The sequence below is a fragment of the Prionailurus viverrinus genome, chromosome C2 (genome assembly GCF_022837055.1).
Source record: "Prionailurus viverrinus isolate Anna chromosome C2, UM_Priviv_1.0, whole genome shotgun sequence".
NCBI lineage: Eukaryota > Metazoa > Chordata > Mammalia > Carnivora > Felidae > Prionailurus > Prionailurus viverrinus.
In genome coordinates this window covers 97,528,405-97,551,691 of record NC_062569.1, presented here as the reverse complement: position 1 = coordinate 97,551,691, position 23,287 = coordinate 97,528,405, and the positions used below count along the sequence as shown (strand labels likewise).

Genomic DNA, 23,287 nt, shown 5'->3' with positions numbered 1-23,287 from the left:
TATTGGTGCCTCTAGCTGAAGTAAAGAACACTGATGTTTGGTCCTTGGAGACAAGTAAACAGCAATATGAATTTTAAACTTCATATTAAAATTCATATGAATTTTAAACTTAAGCACTTGTATAGCTGTATCCCATCAAACTGTTATAGACTGAAGTCAATGGCAGTTATGGGTGAGAAATTGAAGGCCAAATTTAGCATAGTTTGTGGTTTTGTTTTTTTTTTTTAAAGAGTTGGGTCTTGAGCAGTTAGAAAATGGCTTTAATATTGCATCTTAAGAGAACTCTCACTTAAATTGATTTTTCTCATATATATATTATATATATATTATACATATAATATATATATTTTTTTTTCCTTGAAGGCTCATCTAAGATAAAGAAAGATAGAGACATCGCTCTTAGCCATAATATTTCTAGATTTTCCAACTGAATCTGTGCAGAAGAAAAATTCCTAGTGGATTGTTATTCCAAAATCATACTAGTAATGTTTTTGGACTTTGTCTTTTAGTCCAAATAAACTTTCTGGTCCAGCATGTGCTAACTAACTCTTGTGTTTGTTTTACTTATTCTTATAAACATTTCTCTAATCCAAATGTATCGTCTTCTCCTAATTTCACCCATCCGTTTCTCAGGGGCATTTGTGTCTATGCTTGTAGCCATCAGGCAGGGGGTCAGATACCTGAAGGTTAACAGCTGCTAAAGGGCAAGGGTCCAAGGTGTGCTCTCCTAGTAACACCAGTAAGCTAAAACAACTGAGTCCTCCTCAGTCGGCCTGAGGATCTTCTCTGCTCTGTGGATGCTCCTCTCTCCCACCATTTTATCTCTTCCAAAAATATGTGAGACAAGTAATGTTCCCTGCTGTCATATGGAAACCTTTCTGCAACCATTTTTCCTCTTTTAGATTTTATATGATGTTTTAATCATTCATTCCACCTTTCTCTTGTGTTGTTAAAAATACGCTTCCTTTTCCCAGCCTCTCCCTTCCCCCAGCACCTTATCCATCCTCACTGACTATATCTTCTTCAATCACTCTCACCAGTGCCATTTTTTAACTGTCATCTATTTTCCAGGATCTTACATCACCTCTGTTCCTTAAAAGATCATCACCAAAGAGATTTCTGTTCTCTGAGTATTCTTACAGTTAAATCAACCAGGCAAAAACAAAACTAAAAAACAAACAAAAAACAAAATAAACAAAAAACCCCCAAAACCAGCAACAACAACAACAACAAAAAAAAAAACACAAGGCAGTTATCAAAAGGAAGCCAGGAAATAGAAACATTATTTGATTTGTAAATCTTGCCCTATGCATAGGGATTGAAGTCCTTTGTTTTTGCTTCAGTGACTGGATTCTTATTTTTGTGTATGTTTACCTTTAATAGGTAAGGTTGAAGGTGAGGTAAAGGAATGCTTTTCAAGCTTTCCACGGGAGCACTCACTTGACTGAATTCTCCCGAGTCAGGCCCTACTTTGGCATACTTACTGAAAAGGACTAGGCTGGCATTGGTGACCCCCAGATTGTTGGCAGCCACGCAGGTATAGTTGCCATAGTGCTCCTCAGTGACGTTGGTCACCGTCAGGGAGGACTGGCCCTCCGTGCTCTTAATCTCAAGGCCATTAGCACTGTTTATCCTAAGAGTTCAAAAACAGAAGAGTAAAAAGAAACACTGATGAAGACTTGGTGTAGCAATCCCTTTTTCATCATGATATTGGAGGACATGGAGAGAAATGTAATAACAGCTTGTTCCCTGCTCAATTTCTCATTTTAATCGTGCAACTCTGTATTATCAGAACCGATGTCTATCGACAGAGAAGACTTAAGAATGGATGAGTTTCATTGAGCTTTGGCTTCTGCTCCAGGCAAGAAAGACATACAGGTGGAGACATACAGAAAGACATACAGGTGGCTTAATACCCATTAAGCCAGCTACTTCACTCTTTGCATGTAACTTGAATGCTCTGGGGCTTCAGGTTAAGAACTACAGGCCTCTAAGCACTTGATAAAGAGATTTAGAAAATGAAGAGTCTAATAGTATAGACTCACATAATTACAGCGGGGCTAGGTTCTGTCCCTAGGACCACCTAGTGGAACAACGGGGGCATGGCACGTTTGGCACATACCTGGTGTCATCCCGGTACCACTCAAAGTCAGGCGCAGGCACTGCTGAGGCCTCGCATTTGAGTGAAGCTTTCCGTCCTGTGGTGGCTTCATTGCTCTTGGATTCTGTGATAGTGGGAGGATCTGGAGAAAAGACGGGGGCACAGTTTACATGAAAGTCAGAGGGTGCTGTGGAATTTCCATGCAAGAAGGAATCAGAAAGGACAATCTGATTGGAGAGCTGCACGAAAGGAAGTCTTAAAATCCTCATTTACAAGAATTTTGTGATCACCTGAATGAATGGGACTGATCACTAGAAAACTAAATAAAATGAGAGATGATTAATGAAACTGTGGACTTGCTTTTCCTAAATGGGATGCTTAACAGGGTTTTATGGCAATGGAATAGGATTTCTGTCTCCCTCCTTCAATAGACCAACAATTATTTCAACCATGGATTATAATACTTACATCATTTTTTTTCTTTTCATAAGTTAAGTGGTGATACTAAAGGTCTTGGGATTTCAAACATATAATCTGAGCATTTTTCTTGTTCATCATCATTATTATTGTCATTATTGTCACAGTTTGAGATGGTGGTAAGAAGTTTGATGAAAGTAATAGGGGGCTAAAATTCTCCCAACCCAAGCTTAGCCTGATAATCGTTGCAGGAATTCAGAAAAACAAACACACGAATGAACAAAATTGTGTTAGATGATTACCTTTTTTTCTCCTAAGAGTTCCCTGATCGCCATGACCCAAGTAAATTGTGCTTTTGTGTGTGAGTGTGCAGTTTGAGGTCTACCCTGCCGTGTGTCCGTTTTCTGTGCTCTCTGGCAGTTGTACACTTGGTATGTGCTGCTTCGAACTGGGTCTGCAAAACGTGTAGCAGGCTTGAAATAAACTCAGAAGCACATCTGATATCCTAATTTGCCACGATTCTTTCAAACAGTCCTTCAGAGGGCGGAATGAGTGTTTACAGGGATGTGTGACCGAGCTGGGATGGTAGGCTCAAGCTCCGGGCTTGATGATGTTGTATTTGTGCGGGTTATGGACCTTCAAGGAGAAAAGTAGTTTTCGGTCCAAAGGTCATCTGCCAGAAAATGGTAGGCTGGCTGTGCACACAAGTCAAAAATAGAGCCGAACAATCTGTTTAGAGTTTGTAGAGGAAAAAAGCTTACTTAGGGAAATTAGCAAAGAAAACTCTAGTAACACAAAATTCATTTAAATTTCTGCTCTTTAGCACTTGGTTCAGCTCACTCATTTCTGAATTTTGCCTTCATATTCAAAATTATTTTCCAAGTTTCCCGTCTATGGAAGACTCTGCTCTTCTTAGTTAAAAAGGATGCACAAAAGCATCAGGTTAGTGTGCAGTTTTCTCTCCCAGTTCATTTTTACATCAGCTTGGACATCTTTAAATCACTGCCAGAGAGAGGAGGAGTTAAAGCATGGTTAGACAAGCACCTCCAGCCCATGTGCAGACAGGTGTGCCAGAGTGGGTGGTAGTGGCTGTTCTGTTTTAGACTTACCTGCTCAACTTTGTTTGGCACAAAAAAGCAGTCTGATGAGCAGAAAAGAACCTTGGATTGGAAACTAGGGGTCCTGGAATTTAATTTCAGTTTGGTTGTGTGGCCCTCCCATCACACAATTTATCTTACTGAGCCTTGGTTTTATTACCTATAAAATGAGGGAACCACACTTTAATGACCTATTGTATCCCTTCCAGCTTAAAAACAAAAACAAAACAAAACAAAAACCCAATTCTAGTGAAAACTGCCTATCCTTTACAAATGGGCAGTTGGTATCATTACGACCTAAGTCTATTTTCCTGCCCATAACTCATTTAGCCCTTAAATTACTAACTTTCAAAATTGTAACTCATTTGTCTGTTCCATGGGTTAGGAGTCAGGACGAACAGTCAGAAACAGGAAACCTGAGGTCTGATTTTGACTCTTCTCTTAAATAGAACTGTGGCCGGGACAAGTGTCTGCACCAGTTTGAGCTTTTTCTTTCTCATCTTTTGAAAGAAGGAGTTAGCTTAAAAGGATCGCCAAGATTCCACTTACAATTCTTTCATTCTATGTTTGGTTATATAGATCATTAGAGTCCATTAGTTCAAAAGAAAATGGAGGGGCGCCTGGGTGGCTCAGTGGGTTAAGCATCTGACTTTAGCTCAGGTCATGATCTCGTGGTCTGTGGGTTTGAACCCCACGTTGGGCTCTGTGCTGACAGCTTGCAGCCTGCTTTGGATTCTGTGTCTCCCTCTCTCTCTGCCCCTCCCCCACTGTCTCTCTCTCTCTCTCTCTCTCAAAAATAAATAAATAAAGATTTCAAAAAGACAATGGAATAATTGGTGGTAGTTGTATTGGTGGGGGAGGTATTTGTATAGAGATGGGGCATAGAATAGAGGTTAAGAGTTTAGATTTAGAGTTTGATAGATGTGAGCCCAAATCCAGGTTCTATCCCTCACTGTCCTTCCTCCTTATAGAAGATAGTACTTTATCTAGAGTTACATTTCTTCAATTTCCTCATCTATATAATGCTGGAACCAGAGGCAGGGAGGTCCACTTCGAGATTACTGAAGGAAGCCAAGATAGCCTGCGCTAGGTTTGTGATAAAGGGGCTGGACGAGAATGGACAGATTTGCGATGGAAAGGTATGGAGCCTCAGAACTGACAAGAATAGGGGTGCCTGGGTGGCTCAGTCAGTTAAGTGTCTGACTCTTGATTTCGGCTCAGGTCATGATCTCATGGTTGTGAGATCACGCCCTACGTCAGGCTCTGTGCTAAACGTACAGCCTGTTTAAAAATTTTTTTTTTTACATTTATTTATTTTTGAGAGACAGAGAGAGACACAGCACAAGTTGGCAGAGGGGCAGAGAGAGAAGGAGACACAGAAGCCGAAGCAGGCTCCAGGCTCTGAGCCATCAGCACAGAGCCCGATGGCGTGGCTCAAACCCACAAACTGTGAGATCAGGACCTGAGCAGAAGTCGGACGCTTATCTGACTGAGCCACCCAGGCACCCCATGTACAGCCTGTTTAAAATTCTCTTCCTCTGGCCCTCCTTCCCCTCTCAAAAAAAAAAAAATGACAAGAACCTATGTAAAGGAGGAGTGTCAAAGGTAACACCCAAGTTTCTGGCTTGGGCATCTAAGTGATGCCATCTTCTGAGAAAGGATATGTCAGAAGAGACATAGATGGCCACGAATGAATGCTAGTTTCCCATCCTCACCTCTTCACGGAAGCAGGTTGTTAAGCTGCCAGTGACTCCCTCCACAGTTTGCAGCATGCCGGCCAGAGAGATAATCTTGCTTGTGATTCTACTGCTTTAATTTCTCAGTTTGTAAAATGAGTTTGAACCAGTGTTTGTGAGTTTCTGGAGCCCCACTGCTATGAGTGACAAACCCTTGATGATGTCTACCTTTTTGCTAAACCAGCATAATCTGGGCCCAATCACACGCTGTCCATTTCCTCCACCTCTGGCACTCATAGCTGTGGCACCTCAATGTAATAATGCCATGATAAATGGCTTCCAGACCTTCCACCATGGGACCAGGGATGCAGGTCCCAGCTGTACAGTTTTGTGGGAGAGTTCTTCCTTGCCCTGGATGTTTCCTTCTGTGTGGTGGGAGCTTATTTCACTTCTTGCTCTGGGACCCAGAAGGAAGAAATGATTTTGAGTGGAAAATTTGGGAAGAATAAATGAAGTTTCTTCAGCTCCTCTCTTTCCTTGCTTCCTTTGCAACCAAGCTTCTGGCAGGGAACAGGGCTTCCCCTCTGCTTCTCCACAAGAAAGTCTTACCAGGACTGTATCCTTCCTACTCTCAGGTGAGTAGGCCTGCACCATTCCAGGGCTGCTGCCATGACTGGGGAAATAAGTTGTCCACACTAAGTACTACATCTTCCCATCTTGATCTCTAACAATGGGGGCCATTGAGTCTTCCATACATCTTTACTTATTTCTCAATTTGTTCAGAACCTGAATAGCTAAGTAGTAAGTTATTTATTAGCCCCTCAGAGATGCCAGCATGGGAAAAGTGGCAGCGAATTAGGGTTGAACACTTTTAAGTGCACTAATTTTGGGATAGGAAGACATTGGTCAATTACAAAGGCCAAACACTCGCTTCTCTCCTTGAAAATCTAGGAAATTTCTCCTACCAAGAAAACTTCACAGATAATGATAAATGTATGAAGAACTCATTGTTCCTAATATTTCTCAGATGACACAATGGTACAGGTCTGTTCACTCATGGCTTATTGGAATGAACATTTCAAATTCATTTGTAATGAATCCTGTATAGGTGAGACTAAGAAAAATTGTTATAAATCACATTGCAGCATGCCTGGTGTAGTTAAAATAATAGATGTCCATGCTCAAAATATCATTATAATAAAAATTAAATGTGGCTTAATAACAATGCTGCACAGAGGTCCATTGTAATCCTTTATGTGATTTTAGAGTAGCCTACAATTTTCAAAGGACTCTTCCAGTTTTCATTACTTAAAAATTCTGTTAATAAGGACTTTCTTTTTCTTTTTTTAATGTTTATTTATTTTGAGAGAAAGAGAGAGCACATGTGCAAGTGTGAAAGGGGCAGGGAGAGAGGGAGAGAGAGAATCCTAGGCAGGTTCTATGCTGTCAGCACAGAGCCAGACATGGGGCTCCATCTCATGAACCATGACATCATGACCTGAGTTGACACCAAGAGTTGACACTTAACTGACTGAGCCACCCAGGTGCCCCAGGACTTTCTTCTTCTTATGTCACTAATAACAAGAGTCTTTCGATTAGAATGAATAGGATGACAATGACAATGGCTTGGCAAACAGAGTATCATTTATTTAATCATCCTAAATTTTGGAATAATAATATAAAAAGAACAAAATTCTTAGTAAAGATCTCAATTTGTGAGCATTTACCATGTGTTAGCACTTTTCTAGGCTTTAGATGTTCTTTTTATCCAAATAGTAGCTGTTGGAGGTAAGGATTATTAACCCTAGTTTATAAATGAGAAGACAGATATACAGAGGGTTAATAACTTGTCCAAATTCACATAGCCAGAATTTGATGGAGTTTAGATTTGAACCAATGTTTTGAAGCTCATGCTTTGACCTCTCTGGGCTTCCATTTGAATGAGTTCCTTTAAAAAGAAATGAATTCCTGGGGCACCTGGGTGGTTCAGTCAGTTAAGTGTCTGACTTTGGCTCAGGTCATGATCTCATGGTTTGTGAGTTTGAGCCCCGCATAAGGCTTTCTGCTGTCAGTGCAGAGCCTGCTTTGGATCTTCTGTCCCCCTGTTTCTCTGCCCTCTCCCCGCTCATGTGCTCATTAGCTCTTTCAAAAACAAATAAACATTAAAAAAAAGAAAACACTGATTAAAAAAATAAATAAATAAAAAGAAATGAATTCCTAATAAGGAAAAATACCACTTAGGGGAGCATAATGGTAGCTTAAAAAGTAAATGTTCTACATCTGCTTAATATTAAAGGGTACCAAAAATAGCAGAACATGCAGTACATAGTAGGTATAAACCTGCATTAGAAATTAGGAGTTGTGGGCTCAATTTCTGCCTGTGCCACTTAGGTTGTCATCTCCTAGAGATGACATGTTGATCTCGTGGAGCCCCTTACCTCTGAATGTAGATGATGGCCCCTGTGATCTGTCTCACAGGTTTGACGTAAAGATCAAATGAAATCATGTATATGAGAGCATGCTTAATACTTGAGGTGATTACATTTATTATTATTATTATTATTATTGAGAGAGAGAGGGTGCAAGTGAGTGAAAGGCAGAGAGAGAGAGAGATAGAGAGAGAAGTGGGGCTCACCCAAAGTGGGGCTCGTGTTCACTCAGTGTGGGGCTCCTGCTCACCCAAAGTGGGGTTGCGTGACTTGAACTCACAATCTGTGAGATCATGACCTGAGCTGAAGTCAGTTTAACCAACTGAGCCACCCAGGGGTCCTACATTTATTATTTTTATTACTATTATTCACATGGTAGTTTAGAAGGAAAGAGGGCTTTGGAGTTAGATCTTGGTTAGAATCCCAACTTTATCTACTATTCACAAGTTTTTTGATTTTGTGGCCAAGAATGCTTATATTCTCTAAGCTCTGTTTTTGTCCTCTCTGCAGAGGGATAATCTGATTGTCTTCCCGGGTTGGTGTGCAATGGTAGACCAAGGGGGGAGGAGCAGAAAATGTAGGCAATAAGAAAGGTACTGTCGCCAAAGAATTTAGAAACAATAATAGAACTAACCGAAAGTTGTCTTTTTTTGTTGTTGTTAAATCACCATGTTCCAGTAATACTAAACCAAACATACTAAACAATTTCAGTGATAAAGTAAATACTCCTCTTTGCTGGGGCAGGTCAGGCCCAATATACCTCCCTCCTTGGTTAGCCACTGTTGATGTGATGATTACAGTGAATCATACAAAATTTCTAACAGTCTTGATACACTGAAGGAATTCAGAAAATTATGATTCCTGTTCACATTGCAAAATTATGGTGGAAGATTGCAGTACTCTGGATTCTTACTGAATATTTCCTCTGAAGGTCCCATAATAGAGTCATGAACATTAGGACATGTGCTTACTGAAACTATCCCAAATATAAGAATAAGCATTTCCATTGGCATGGAAAATGAATAGCTATAGCTATGAATATCCAGAGAAAGTAGCCAGTCTGGTTCCATGTTGAGCAGTTATTTTCCTAAAGTCTCATCATTAGGTGATTTTTGAATCAAAGCACTGAAGAGTTCAGTTAAAATACATATATATTACCTGGAGACAATGGATGTCTGCAATCCCAACTATGGACTCTATGGTAGGTAACCTCTGCCCCTCTAATAAATGGCTATCAAAGGTAAGGGTGAGCTTTAGAAATGCCAGCATCCATGTCCCCCAGCATCTGTGTTGGGTAGCTCTGGATACCAGTGTGGAGGCAGAGCTGAGTTCAAAGAGAAGTAAGTAGAGGAAAAAGTTATAGCATGATAGTGTGAACCTGATTGGAGATATAGTTGTGGGAAGGTGGAAAGTAGGAATATTAGCTGGTTAATGGGATGGAAGGAAGGTTTGAGAGCTAGGGGCAGCTTTGGAGAAGAATTTCTGCAGAAATAGGAAAAGATTTCAGTACAAGAAGAGTCCAAATAAACTTAACAGTCTGCTTTTATTGAACATTTACTATGCACAAGATGTTATCCTTAGGACATTGGGCACCAAGATGAGGTAAACCCATAAGTAGGTACTTTTAATACGCTGTGAGAACTGAAATTGAAGGCTTACACATAGAATCTGTTAGGAGAGGCTAGTTGTCCCTAGGGCTGGTGTCTGGAAGAAATTAGCAGCTGTACTGTAAGTAAGATACAGGAAGCCAGAAGTCCTGTCTATTGTACTAGTAGTAAGCTTATTTAGTTGAAGAGATTTCAGGTCAATAATTTAGCTTCTGAAACTCCAGGACCTCTTGCTACTTAGAAAATAGATTTTGCATGTCAAATGGCTATATGTAATGCTATAAACCAACTGTGGAGAAGGATTATCCAAGAGAAGCAAAAAGGAAAGACAGTAGAATCCAGCTTATGAGGTAAACAGGACACAAACTGTTGTTGTCTACAGCTCTTGTTTAGTGCTCTAGGATTTCAGTGCCCTGCAACAAATATCTGTTGGCAACTGAGTAAATGAATCAATGAAATGCTCATAGAAGAAAATTGTCAACATTGGGATTTTTTTTTTGCAGTGGTACTCAGGGTCTGTTTCATTACAATAATCTATTCAGCCACTATTTATCTTAGCCGTCCTGATCCCCTGAACTAATTCCAAGCCCTGCGTTTTGAAAAGGAAGAGGAATCCATTTAAATAATGGGACACTTTCATACCAGGTAGGCTCAGATCAAGTGATGAAGGTAAACACTGGATTTTTCACAGTAGGAACAAGTTCTGCTAGCCAGACCTGATTCTGTAATTTAATCTTGGGAGTCTTCATCTACTTAATACAACTACATTTAAATAGGACAAATTGTATGAACAGACCAACAGGTACAATGGCTAGTTGTTTAATATAATATAAACATAGCTTATGAAGTGTTGGTAAAAAGGTGATCACAAAGGAAATTGATACTAAATATATTTTCTAATATGTGACTGATATCATTCGCAAAGTTTGGAGAAATGTTACAAAAGCAGAGTTTACCTATGAGTTTTTTACCTACTCACTCAGTAAACATTCACTTAGCAATTTTTATAAGGTCAGGCATGTGCCAGGTGCTGCTGGTTAGGACATACAGGATGTTTAAGCTCATTATAAATCTCTGTGTGATTTGTTATTAGGTATATTTTCAGAATCTTAAGGTTCTGCCTATATTCTTCCATGGTTCACTCAACACTAGGAAAAGCTCACATCTTCATAAAAGCCTTTCTTTAAAATTATCAGTATTTTCTGCTGCTCTAAGTTACACTATGGGGACAGTCAAAAAGGAGCAATGTCAGACTAATTGCGCTAATAATAATAGGGCCCAGGCGGCTGGCTTTGATCTTGGGAACCATCTGCAATGCAGACCACTTTGATGTTTCACACAATGGAAGCATAAATATTTTCTATGTACTCCATGATTGGACTTTCAGAAATCTAATTAAGATGAAGGTCAATTAAGAGAAAATGAAATCTTAACTCTAAAAGTCAGAGAAGAGGTGGAAGATGATGGCACGGCTCTGTGTACATAAAAGAACCTAACTAACCTAATTATAAACTTATATAAACACCCAGAGAAATTGCCTTTCATGTGAAAAAAAGGTCCTAAAGCATTTTATAACATTGAGATCATTAATGTGTCTTTGAAACACACCCAGCACTGAAAAAGAATGGTAATACTGGCATTTCAAAACTCTATTACTAAAAAAAATCGCAGACAGCTACAGGATAAAAGCACTTCAGAGCTCATCAGATGTACCCCTTGCTTCTTGGAAATGATTTCCATAAGTGTCTATGGCAGAGTCCTAGGTATTGGATTCTTCTAGGTATGGTGTGAAGGAGATTTCACTGTCTGTCTCAGAAGGCTGCAAGGTTAAAATAGGGCATTGGGAAATGGTGCAGCCCAGTGTGGACCAGGTCACCTTAGGCAAGTTTCCTCACCTCTTTATGCCTCAGTTCCCAGAATTTTAAAGTCAACCTAATGATATTTTTCTCAGGAGTTTACTGTGTGAATTAAATGACAAATATAAACCCATTAGTCCAGTGCTGCACGTGGTAGGTATTAAGAATTGAAAACTCCTTGTCTTCCTCTTTCTCCTGAGAGCATGGGCTTTAGAATCAAATGGGCCAGAGTCTGAATCCCTTTTCTTACACTTGCTTTCACACTGGAAAGGCAATTTTTACCTCCTGGGGCTTCTGTGTCTCAAACCCTAAAATGGAGTCTATTATGTACACCATGACAGGGACTTAATTTGGATCACTGGTATATAGGTAACTGCATGGACTTAAGATAATGGAAAGGAACTTGTCATGGTCTGAAGTATATCTTCAAATGTGGGTCAATGTGATTGTGCATGTGTCTCTGTATGCCTTTGTGCCTGCATGTGCATGTATGTGTGTTATATGTGGATATGTATATATGGGTGTGTAGGGTATGTATTTGTGTGTGTGTGTGTGTGTGTGTGTGTGTGTGTGTGCATAGGAGGGAAGAAGTGTTAGGACATCCCTTTGTTCCTGTCACTAGCCACAATTGTGTGATGTGGGAACTTGAATTTGAGTGATGTGAAAAGTCACTCTTAACTGAACAGGGTAAACGAATTCTCTTTATTCCTTTGCTGGGTGACACACATCATATGGATCCACCCCCACCCCCTGTCTTTTGAACTACATCTAAGGATCCTTTCATCTGAGAAGTTCAAAGTATGCCCATTACCTATGCACCTTAGTGAAATCTTCGTTTCTAATGCCCATACTTTGGGACAAATAGATAACCAAATTAATTTATCAGGTATCCCTAGTAGCCATCGGGGACACGTGATATCTGACCAGTGACTTGAATTTATTCTCAAGGCCAATTAGCTAAACAGCAGAGGATAGGTTATTCCCTTCTGACAAACAATGCAATAAGATAGAAATTCCAGTTTAAGCAGATATGAATTGTTTCTTTTTCCAAGGTGGTATGACCTTGTTCTCCACAAAGACCAGAATAGTGATTGCCAGATATGCTAGTGCTGTCTGATCATGTTTTCTTAATTCTGTAGTCTGAGTAAAAGACAGACTGTATTGTTAAATGCATTATGGGTTATATTTAGAGTTGGTAGAGTTGATTTATCAAATTCAAAGGCCACGTCCTGCCCTTGGATATGTCCAATGTATAAATGTGTATCCCTGACCAGAGGCGTGTCTGCTTGAAATGCAATGTTCTTTTGCTAATGGGATCTTTAGAGCTTGCTAGTGGTGGAGGTGGGCCCTGGGCACACTGCACCTGCTGGCTTTTGCCATACTCACAGTTCACAGTGACCTTGACTTGTTTGACATCTGCTGAAGAGACTTCATTGGCAGCTTTGCACTCATATTTGCCTGACTGCTCCCTGGTGATGCCGAGGATCTCCAGATATTCTTCTTCTCCTTCAAATTCTCTCCCTGAAAAATGGAGATTTGCATGACTGTTTTTTAGGTTTACAATGTGCAGCAGAACACCTATTTTTTTTTACAGAAGCAGAAAATACACATGGATTTTTAATACTTTGACAATGTATTTGTCGGAGGTAACGTTCCACAGAAGCGGACCCCACCAAAGACAAAGAGTCACATGAAAGTGATTCTGGAGGAAGTGTTCTCAGGAAAAACCAGTAGGGAAGTAGGAAAATGGGACCTCGATGAGAAAGAAGCCACAAGAGGGTAGAGGTCACATCCCATACAGGACAACTTGGCTTAATCCCTCAGGGAGCTCTGGGGAGAGCACATACCCCACTTAAAGTTGTCCTGACCAAAAGTCAGGAAGCTGAAGTGTTAATGCATCTACACCCATGAGGGGGACAGACATCCACCCATCAGTCATTGGTTAAGAGCTCAGAACAAAGTGGGAGTTGGGGGCAGGTGCACATGGTTGTAAGGGCTCAGAGGCACTACTGTTGAAGCACTGATATCATCAATTACACCATGCAGCAAAGCACTCTTCCCACCAGTTGTTATTAGGACAAGTGGCTTCCTTTTGAGAAACTGTCACTCTTCTCCCTTAGATTATGAGGAATTCTGTTCACAAAGGTCATGTTCAAAACCCTGTCTTGCAGTTATGGTTTCCTTGCTCAGTATCAAACTACATCATTACTGAGGCTTTCAGGCTATGGACCAGATCCATAAGAATACACTGCTGATGCTGTGCTTTGTGACAGACTGTGTCACATGGGCGTGAGTGGTAAGGAGCTCAATATCGTTGGCTTAATCAGTTAGGATTAGGGGTCTGGAGGCCTTTTTGGACAGTCCCACAAAGTTGGATGTGTCCATTTAGTAATGAAATTTCAAGATAGGCAGCCTTCTTTAACACCCCTTATGTGGAGCATAATTGATTAAATGAGTTTCTTCCTGGAGAGGGATGGGGTGGGGAGAAGAAGAAGGGGAGGGGAGGAAAGGGAAAGGGAAGAAAAGAAGGTGAAGAAGAAAGGGGATTGAGCAGGGAAAAAGGTTGGCCAAAAAAGCCAATGGACTTTAATTCTGGCTAAATTGAACCCTCCTCACCCTAGATTACAAATCCCACTGCTGTCAGGTTAAGATGGAACAGCCTGGGAGCCTGCTAAAGGACACCATCCTGCGCCTGTGAAGAAATCTTGCTCCCGGTCATCCTACACTAAATGGTACCAATTAATAGCTTTGCACAAATGCCACAAGCTGTTTTCCTTTTCTGGAAATTCCCCAATGGCCAAATCAACATAACAGACAACTAGCACAGAGACAAATTCACTGTCTAAATATGTCAGCCAAACCTGTTAACTAGACTCCCAATAGAACATAGGGCTTCTTTGATAACATCCTATAACACAACTGTCAGCCAAGCTTCGAGTCTTTTGTCAATTGTCACTATCACTAGTACTGAGGAAACTATGCAATCTCAACAATAAAGGACAGTAGTTATATAGAAATATATGGTTCTGGTCCTGCACATTATCTAGCACATGCTTCTACTGAAAATGTTTTAGAATTAGTCTATTAAGTAAATAACTGCGTATTATCTGTAAAAGATTTTTTTCCTCTGTGTTTTCACCTTTCTTCTTCTCCACATTTAGGCAAGCAGTCAGATGTGACTTCACATGCCACAGAAGTAGAATATGGTAGGAAAGAAAACAGAAACCTTAGGAAGGGTAATAGTCCACTCTATTGGATGAGCCAGTAAGAATTTGGACTTGGAGGAAAAAAAATTCATTCCTACATACTTGCAACTATGGACTTGAGAGTCATGCCAGCTAATTGATGCTAAAATCTTGTAGCCAAATACAAATACCCTGAAGATAAATGGTAATGTTGACAACTGCAGGCCAAAATAGGTGTAAACTCGTTAAAAAATCTGGAGTGCAGAAGTGGGATTGACAGTAAGACAACATTACTGATTTTGAGAATCATGGTGGATCGTAATGAAAGGAGGGTTCAAAACGATATCGGAATGGTGTAGGATTTCTCCCATGCCCTGCCCCCACACCCATCAACCTCATTCCTGAGTAGGTACTGAGCTGTCAGTGAAAGAGAGAACAAGTGCAGTCTTCTTAGAGATGGCTAACAACACTGAAGTCTTTTTTGATTCCCATGAAATACCTAGAAATGGTGGTAGTGAACCCTTACCTTGCAGTTTGAATTTCTGAAAGATATAAACCTGTTTCAGGAGAGGGAAAGATGACTTTTAGCAGTACAAATGAAGGCCCTACAGGTTTGGGAAGGTGGCACCTGTGAGAGTAAACATTAAGATGAACCAGAGAAAATAAAGTGGTGTTTATTGGGTTTTGGACCTGGGATTCTTACATGCCAATGTAGGTATTAATAATCCAGTTTTTCCAGGTAAGTGGATAATAAAACAGATCCTCACCAGATGAATTTTCAATCCCACATCTCCAGGAAGACTTACCCCAATACCACCTGAAGATGAAAGGGAGTTTCTCTTATGGGCCCCAACCATAAGGCAGGATGATCATTTGCTTCTCCCGTGATAGCTCTGCTCCACTCTGCTGACTGCCTCATTCCCCAGCACACACATACACAGCTGCTTCACTAGAGTGGGGAGTCTCAGTGTGCAAACCAAATACAGGCAAGAGAAACTGGCTGTTCTTCCTTCATCTAACAAGCTTGATAAGAATTTAAAATATTAAACAACACCTCTGGAACCTACTTGTCATTCTTCCTTGACCCCTTGGATCCTTCAGCTGAAACTTTTATATTGCCTACCACCTCTTGTTCGTCTATTTTTCTTACACCCACAGGAGACTTTGCCCACAACACATTATCTGTCCTATTTCACTTGAACACTTCTTATTAATCCATAGTGATCTGAGAGGAAATGGGAGCTTTTCTGTTGCACAGAATTTGGCTCAGATTAGTTGGTGGAGTTAGCTGAGCTGAATTAAGAAACACAAGCAGAAACTAAAGTCAGAGTCAATAAATCATATAGCTTAAGAGAATTCAGTATCGAAAGGTAGCTCAGTATGTCTATAGGAGAAGCTAGTATATCAATCCACTCCTTTTAATGATCCTCACAGAGTACTCTTTTACTGGGGAAGAAAAGGTATGCTGAATCTTCTGCTGTTGAAAAGCCGGATGGGGCATCTCTGGCCATGTCCTAAGGATGTATTTGCTGTGTGGAGTTATTGCTTCAAAAGAAGGTATGGCAATACTAACAGAGCCCCCAGGTGGAAACAGTCACCATGACCAACTGCAGTTTTTTGTTCAAAGCATGGAGTACATGTTGTTAATCTCGAGTCAGAATTCTAAAATGCCCTTGGATTCTCTTGCTCCTCTCCCTTTGCCCTTGTGTGTCTGTCCCCCTCAGGCCACCTTTCCCCCTCCATGTTTTCAGTTCACTCTGACTAGCTGCTCTCAACCCAAGGGTGCTGTCCCCATTTCCCCTTTAGTCTCTCAACCTTAAGAAGGCTCTGGGAATGGAGTGTGACACTTAACCTGTTGTTGAGTTCTCTGCTGGAATAAAGCCCTCTGGCTACAACGTGGGCCTTCCTCTTGTTCCTATCTATTACTTTCTGCCCTTGTATAAATGTTTACTTGAAATGCAAATTTCAATATTCTGGTATTTTAAACATCTCAACCTATTTCCACAAGCTTGCTCACGTCGCCGAGTGTTATATTTATTCTGGGATCTGGTGTTTAGTTTAAATCTCCCTTTGCTTAATGTGCTTTTGTGTCTCCTGGCAATATTCAGCTACCAGGCTAAATAACTTCTCGTCCTCCTCAGTGTATGCACCTTTCAAACTCTTGCACATAATTAGCATATCCCCTCTTAGTCACTGTTTACTCAAATTGTACATATTAGTTCTTTTAATATTTCTTCATAAGTCAGAAAGAAGGGCCTAGAGCTAATGGCAAGAGGAAAGTGTTCTCTTCTGTGCTCCCTAAAGCAGAGGCAAATCAGCCAGGAATAATGCCAATTAAAGTATGCCAGGTGCCACCTTCTGAGTATAGCAGCTTTAGAGTTCTGTGCTTTGGTGAATCATGGGGACTTCAGTGTTGACTGAACAAGTCATTTAGATTTCCAAGGTCAATCAGGCCTTTGTAAGCAAGCAGCCATTTAAAATTAAATATATTTCCATGGCACTGCTCTCTCTCCCTTTCTCTCCTTCCTCTCTCTCTCCCATTCCTCTCCTTCTCCTTCCCACATACACAGACACATATAGACAAACAACTGTTTATTTACATATAACCATTCACTTGAACTTTTAGGAAACAGCATACAAATTCACTAACACCCAAATATTTGCTTACTAAACAGAGCAGGCCTATTCTTGAAAAATCTGCAGAGATGACAAGTGCCCTATTTGAAATTAAAAAAAAAGAAAGACTACTATCCTAATAATCATTATGATATTTTTCTTTTCCTTTATTAGAGATACAGGAAATAAAATTTAGAAAACTTGTTAAAATTTGAGCATTTTAGGACTTTAAAAATGTAGAATTCCAAGGGCTTATACATGTTAGGAAATGGACAAATCATTTTTTCCCCACTATTCTGAGAAGAATCTTAGTATAACATCCCTGTAGATCATTCTTTCACAGAAGGGAAGATGGGTTTGAAATGGGGTTGACATCTTCTTTGGCTCTTCTAAATTTGAATATTTACAAGTTGCTGTAAACACATTACCTTTAACATAAACACACATACAGATGAAGGAAAAGCAAAGAAGTGGAACGTGTCTTGCAAGGCATGTGTGTGTTTGTGTGGGCCTGTGGCTGGAAAGAAGAGTGAACAGGATGAGCGAAAGCAAGCTATGAACTTCCACCTCTAAAAATAAAAGAAAAAAAGGATTGCAAATCAATGATGCCATTTGAAGTTTCCTGTGCTAACTTCAAATGCTGTAACAAGTTTCTGTTCTTACAGTACGTTTCATGTTTTCTTTTCTTTTTTTTTTTTTTTTTTCCTAAGGACATACTCACCTGTTCCTGTGTTTGCTTCCTTCCCTACTTTTTTTTTTTTTTTTTTTTTTTGCACATCAAGTTCTACACAAACATGCTAAAAAAATGGGAGCGAGAAACCCTGGAAATATGCCTATGATGGGGTTCTGTTTATATTTCCAGCCATGTCTCTCTCTAGGTCCTTTGAAGTTTGGTTGCTCAGCCTCACATCCCACCTGAGAGATCCTTTAGTATTTGACAGTGTTTCTGTCCAAAGGGTGAAACCACTTATCCAACCTCTTACCGCCCACCCATCATGAGAGGGTTGAAGGGAGTGGTAAATGATCTGTGTCTGAAAGAAGACAGGGGTGGGGGCAGACACAGTCCTCAGAAGCAGCAATCATAGGAGAATAAGGAGACACAGGGAGGAACACTACATTGAAGAGACACAATGGTGATAAAATAGGCATGATTTTAAAGAAGAGTTTGAGGATTGGAAATGAAAGAAGAAAGAGTTCTCTAGAGAATGAGGCATTTAACTATTGAGATATTGAGCTATAAGGAAAGGAAGGGGTTGGTTACTCTGCTGGAGAAATGTTCCCCATTTGAATAGGAAGACACAACAGGGTGTGGATTATGCAAATTGGCCCCATGCCTTCTGCAGCCCTAAAGGGTGTAGTTAGTACCCAGAAACCAGAGGCATGCACAATGCCAGGAAAGATTCACAACTGGCTTTGGCTCTATGAATGAGCATAAGCCAAATGAAGAAGAACGCCCTGGCATCATTTTTCTTGGCATCCAGAGAGATCCAATTCATTATCGTTTGTATTTTTGCTTTCACATACAAAAAATCAGCTAGCTGACAGTTTGAGCTCAGCATCCAGCCGGAAGCTGCCATCTACACATCCTTTTTATTCCTGGGGCATGACATTCTGTTATTGTACTCATACTTAACCATTACTTACCTCCTATTTGGTGTCAGTTTTTAGAAACGGTCCTGCCTTTCTAAATGCTAGGCTTGGAATCAGGATTCCCTACATTCTGTTTTTTCAAGGGAAATTGTATTGATAATAGCTAATCTTCCATTGTAGGGACCACATCTGGTTTTGCTCATCATTGTACCCCTCCCTATCGTGCAGCATGATGCTGGATGCTGGAGTGCTTCAGAAATATTGCAGAGTGACTGTTGAAGAAGATGCTATTTAATAAACACATACTAGGCACTGTGCTAGGTGACTCAGATATTATCTCATTTAATTCACAATACTGTGTTAGAGTGCTTACAGATGGAAATCCAGGTTTAGAGAAGACCCTAGAGGAAATTGCCCAGGTACATAATGTGATTAAGGAGAGCGGAGGTTCGAACCGGTCTGTGGGCTTCTGGAGCCCATGTTTCTGACTAGGCATATCTACTTTTGTCGGTAGGCTGCCATGAGATGCTATAGTTAGCTGGACTCTTAGCTCTCATAAGCCACTCTATTTCTGTCTACTGAGTATCAAATGGGAGTTTGAGAATGAGAAACTCAGGGAGTTTCCAAAGCAATGCAACTCAGTTACAGATAAAGAAAGTAAAAGATAGCCTTCACTTTTTATAAGGGCTGTCCACTTAACTTCTTAATGAAAGAATCAAATGAAGCAATATATGAGAAAACAAGTTGGTAATTTAGAAGTTTAGCACCACCTACTTATTTATAGAGGTCCCACCAAAGCCACTGGTGCACACAAATGCCAGCAGCTAGCAAAGGAGCTACAGTGTAGAATGGACATCTGGTATTAGGAAAGACTTACTGGGAGAAGTGAGTTTGTAGGAAGCTGAAAAACACAAGTGCAGAAAACCAGGGCTGGCAAATTGTGAAAGGGCGTGGCAATCTGGTTAGCCTGCTTGAAATAGAGTTTTCCATGCAAGAGAAATGAGCATCATGCTGTGATAGCAGGACATATGCTAGGTTGTGAGGGGTGGTGTGCAGACTCTGGAATTACTGTTTGGTACCCCTGCATCTCAATGAAGGCTCAATGGAGCCTTCTGGCACCCTCAAGGTACTGATTAAAATGCCATTTTTTATCATTTGTTTTTTCCTTCCTTCTCTCTCTTCCCTTCCTCCCTCCCTTCCTTCCTCCCTTCCTTCCTTCCTTCCTTCCTTCCTCCCTCCCTTCCTTCCTTCCTTCCCTACCCCCTGCTCCTTCTTTCTTTCATTTCTGGAGAAAACATGGCATATAAGCATGGAATCCCATGGAAATTCTATTTATTTAAAGTCCTTTTTATACATTTTATATCAATACCACTTACACTTACTATCAGTTCCTTGGTGCTGAATCCTAAAATGTTTTGTGATAAGCTGCCCTGTGAATTGCTATTGACAGTGAAGATGGTTCTTCAGGGATGACAAATAGTCATCATCAATCTTGACTAATAGGCAGTGGCTTCCTGGAGCATGATGTTGAGAAAGATATTGAGGCAGCGTCTGGGCTCAGTGGGAAAGAGTGACGTCTGTGAGGGCAGAAGAAAGGAATGTGTGACACTTACTTGGACCTTTGCTTGCCCCAGGGTCTCTTGTAGTCCATTTGAGTTTTCTTAAGTACGAACAATATTCTAATGCAGTGTGTATGTTGAAAGCTAATGACTTCCTGGGTTTGAATGCAATTGGCACCACTTGGGAAATTAGGAAGGAGTGCTTAACCTGGAGTGAAGATAATGAGTTACATTCTTCATGTGGTTGGTATCAGGTTTTCTTGGAACATCCTGGAGAGTACGTTCCTTAGGCACCCAGAAATATGGAGTTGCTAAGAGCCTGGGGCTACATGTGGATTAAATGTGTAATATATACATTGGTGGTAATTCAAACGCTGTAGTAGAGGCTGCAGAAAGTTAGTATGATACAGCATGATGTCATAAAGCAAGGACTCACTGTCTTCATTTTTATTTTTCTAAGGGTGCAAGAAAGAATAGGCAAGGAGGTAAAACCAGAAAAAAAGACCTCAGAAGAGTCCTTTGGAATAAAAAAAAAAAAAATTCCGCAGGCATCTGTTTTCTGGATGATTCCATAAGAAGTGGATGAGGGGGGCGCCTGGGTGGCTCGGTCGGTTGAGTGTCCGACTTCGGCTCAGGTCATGATCTCGCGGTCCGTGAGTTCGAGCCCCGCGTCGGGCTCTGTGCTGACAGCTCAGAGCCTGAAGCCTGTTTCAGATTCTGTGTCTCCCTCTCTCTGACCCTCCCCCGTTCATGCTCTGTCTCTCTCTGTCTCAAAAATAAACGTTAAAAAAAAAAAAAAAAAAAATTAAAAAAAAAAAAAAAAAAAGAAGTGGATGAGGAAGACCTTAGAATTGGTAGCCAGTGGCAGCAATGCCCAAGATCTCTCAGCATTGTCGTCAGAACTGTGGGTGTTACAGGACCTGTCATTAGCGATTCTGCCATGGCTGAGGATTAAATATCAGAAGAGATGAGAACAGCGGTTGCTGTTTTCAAAAGTCACATAAATCAATTGGCATTTTGTAAGTGAATGTGTTAAACGCAGCAGGGCAACTGCACTGTGGAAGGATTGCTAGGCAGAGTTTGCGGCTGCCACAGAAGCCTTAGAAAGGTAATTAAAACAAAGCAGGCGATAACCCCATCTGGCCCTCTGCCCTTTCATTACAGGCCTCCATGTTGCAGTGACCTCATTTGGGCTCACCCCCAAATCCTAGCCTCCCTTCTTCAGCTAGCCTCACTGCTGAATGAGCTGGTCGATCCAATTTAGAGAACTCTTCTTGCTTAAAGTCAATAAATAAGTAATGAAGAGAAAAGTGGAGTGAGAAGTGGGGGTGGGTCAGAAAAGGAAATGGTATAAGCGTGAACTAAATGGATGTTCTTAGAATATTCCCATTTAACATAAGGCGGGAGGCTCAGGGCTCCACACAAATAATCATAAGGAGTCTGGCAATTTGCTTTTTGTTTTTAGACCAAAACGTATGAACCAGGAATTACCCCCATCAACACTCCATTTGGGTTGAAGCCCTGTGTGTACTAGCACCTGCCCACCCCCGGCCCCCCAATCCTGGCCCGGGCTTTTGGCCTTTCAGGGAAGCAGATGGATCTCTGTGCGAATGGGGGGCCCAGCTGCAGTGTTGGGAGCACACACACTTAAAGGCGGCGTGGGTGAGCCTAGGGGCCAGCCGGTGCCTGCTCTGGAAAGCGTTGGCTCTCCAGGGCTGGGCCCACGTGCTCCTGGAAGGCTCCGAGGCTAGTGGGCCAAAGCTTAATAGGAAAACAGCAGCGATTTGTCTCCACTGCTATTTATGTTTCAAGCTCGTGACAGGCTGTCAGTGCAAGTGAGGGTCGCTAAATTTACTGCCTTTCAGATTACTGCCACAGTCTCCGACTTGACAAGTCACTTCATTTAAAAAGCACTGCGTGAGGATGTTTCCTCTACTTCTTTTTAAATAAAAACAAAGGCACAGAGAAAGGCCACCACGGAGGTTTAAACAGATGAAATGAGGAAAGTCGACCAGACTGTCTTAGCCTGATGGGAAGGCGCTACTTTCACAAATTCCCCTTAATTAAAGTGGCAGGTTGAAGGAAAGGGGTGACCCGGAACTTCTTGGTTTGACTGATTTGTGGACTGGATGATATTTTTATGATGGTTAATAAAATGAATTTTTACACCTGTTGAATTTGAATGCTTAAAGAATATTCAAGTGCAGATCCTTTCCAAACAACTGGATATAAATGAAGAATAAAACTACTTTTTTTTCCCTACACTTCATTTCTTTATTCATTTATTTTCTGAGGTTTTTATAAACCAAAGAAGATAACTCTAGACAAATATAAAGAACTAACCATCGAGGGGGCAAAATAAGATGGGTGCCTCCAAATGCTGAATAAGATTAATGATTCAAAATATAAATTTTTAGTAATAAAAGACCTGAATACCTAAAAATATATATGCAAGTGGGTTGTGTGTCTGAATAGCAAAATGTGGCTTCTGAAGTACGATTATAAATGGCAATTATAAGAACTAGGAAGTAGAAGAAAGAAAGTTATTCTCTCATGGAACTTACATTCTCATCAGGGATAAATACAATTGAACAGCTCTGGAAGGCCTTGACTTTATTTCACATGAACGGAAAATGGATTAAAGGCTTTGCAAATTATATGTGAACTAGTTTCTGTTAAAAACTATTAATCATATTTTCATCAATGATTTTAAATGCTGCTTCTATTTACATTTTGGTTTATTTCTTGATTCTTTTCTGTTTCTTGCTTCTTTCTGTCTATGCTTGGGCTAGGTGCCTACTATTTTTATTTTTTTAATTTTTAATCTATGTTGGGGGAGAGTGGGAGTTTTTATACCTGTTGAATTGCCATAACTTTTTTTTTTCTTTTTTTAATTTTTTTCTTTTTTTCAACGTTTATTTATTTTTGGGACAGAGAGAGACAGAGCATGAACGGGGGAGGGGCAGAGAGAGAGGGAGACACAGAATCGGAAACAGGCTCCAGGCTCTGAGCCATCAGCCCAGAGCCCGATGCGGGGCTCGAACTCACGGACCGCAAGATCGTGACCTGGCTGAAGTCGGACGCTTAACCGACTGCGCCACCCAGGCGCCCCATAACTTTTTTTTCTAAGTAAACTCTCCACCCAACGTGAAGC

At 40.8% G+C, this 23,287-nt stretch overlaps 1 protein-coding gene across 2 annotated transcripts in view; it reads right to left on the bottom strand.

Annotated features, from left to right (window-relative positions):
- The window catches only part of LSAMP (limbic system associated membrane protein), a 665,273-nt gene that overhangs the window by 32,552 nt on the left and 609,434 nt on the right, over window positions 1-23,287 (bottom strand). For both annotated transcript variants that reach the window (XM_047876541.1, XM_047876542.1), the window contains exons 4-6: window positions 12,570-12,704; window positions 2,123-2,243; window positions 1,485-1,633 (exon numbers count right to left, since the gene is read on the bottom strand). In XM_047876541.1, coding sequence (XP_047732497.1) covers window positions 1,485-1,633; window positions 2,123-2,243; window positions 12,570-12,704 — 405 coding nt within the window. The remainder of the gene's footprint in view (window positions 1-1,484; window positions 1,634-2,122; window positions 2,244-12,569; window positions 12,705-23,287) is intronic.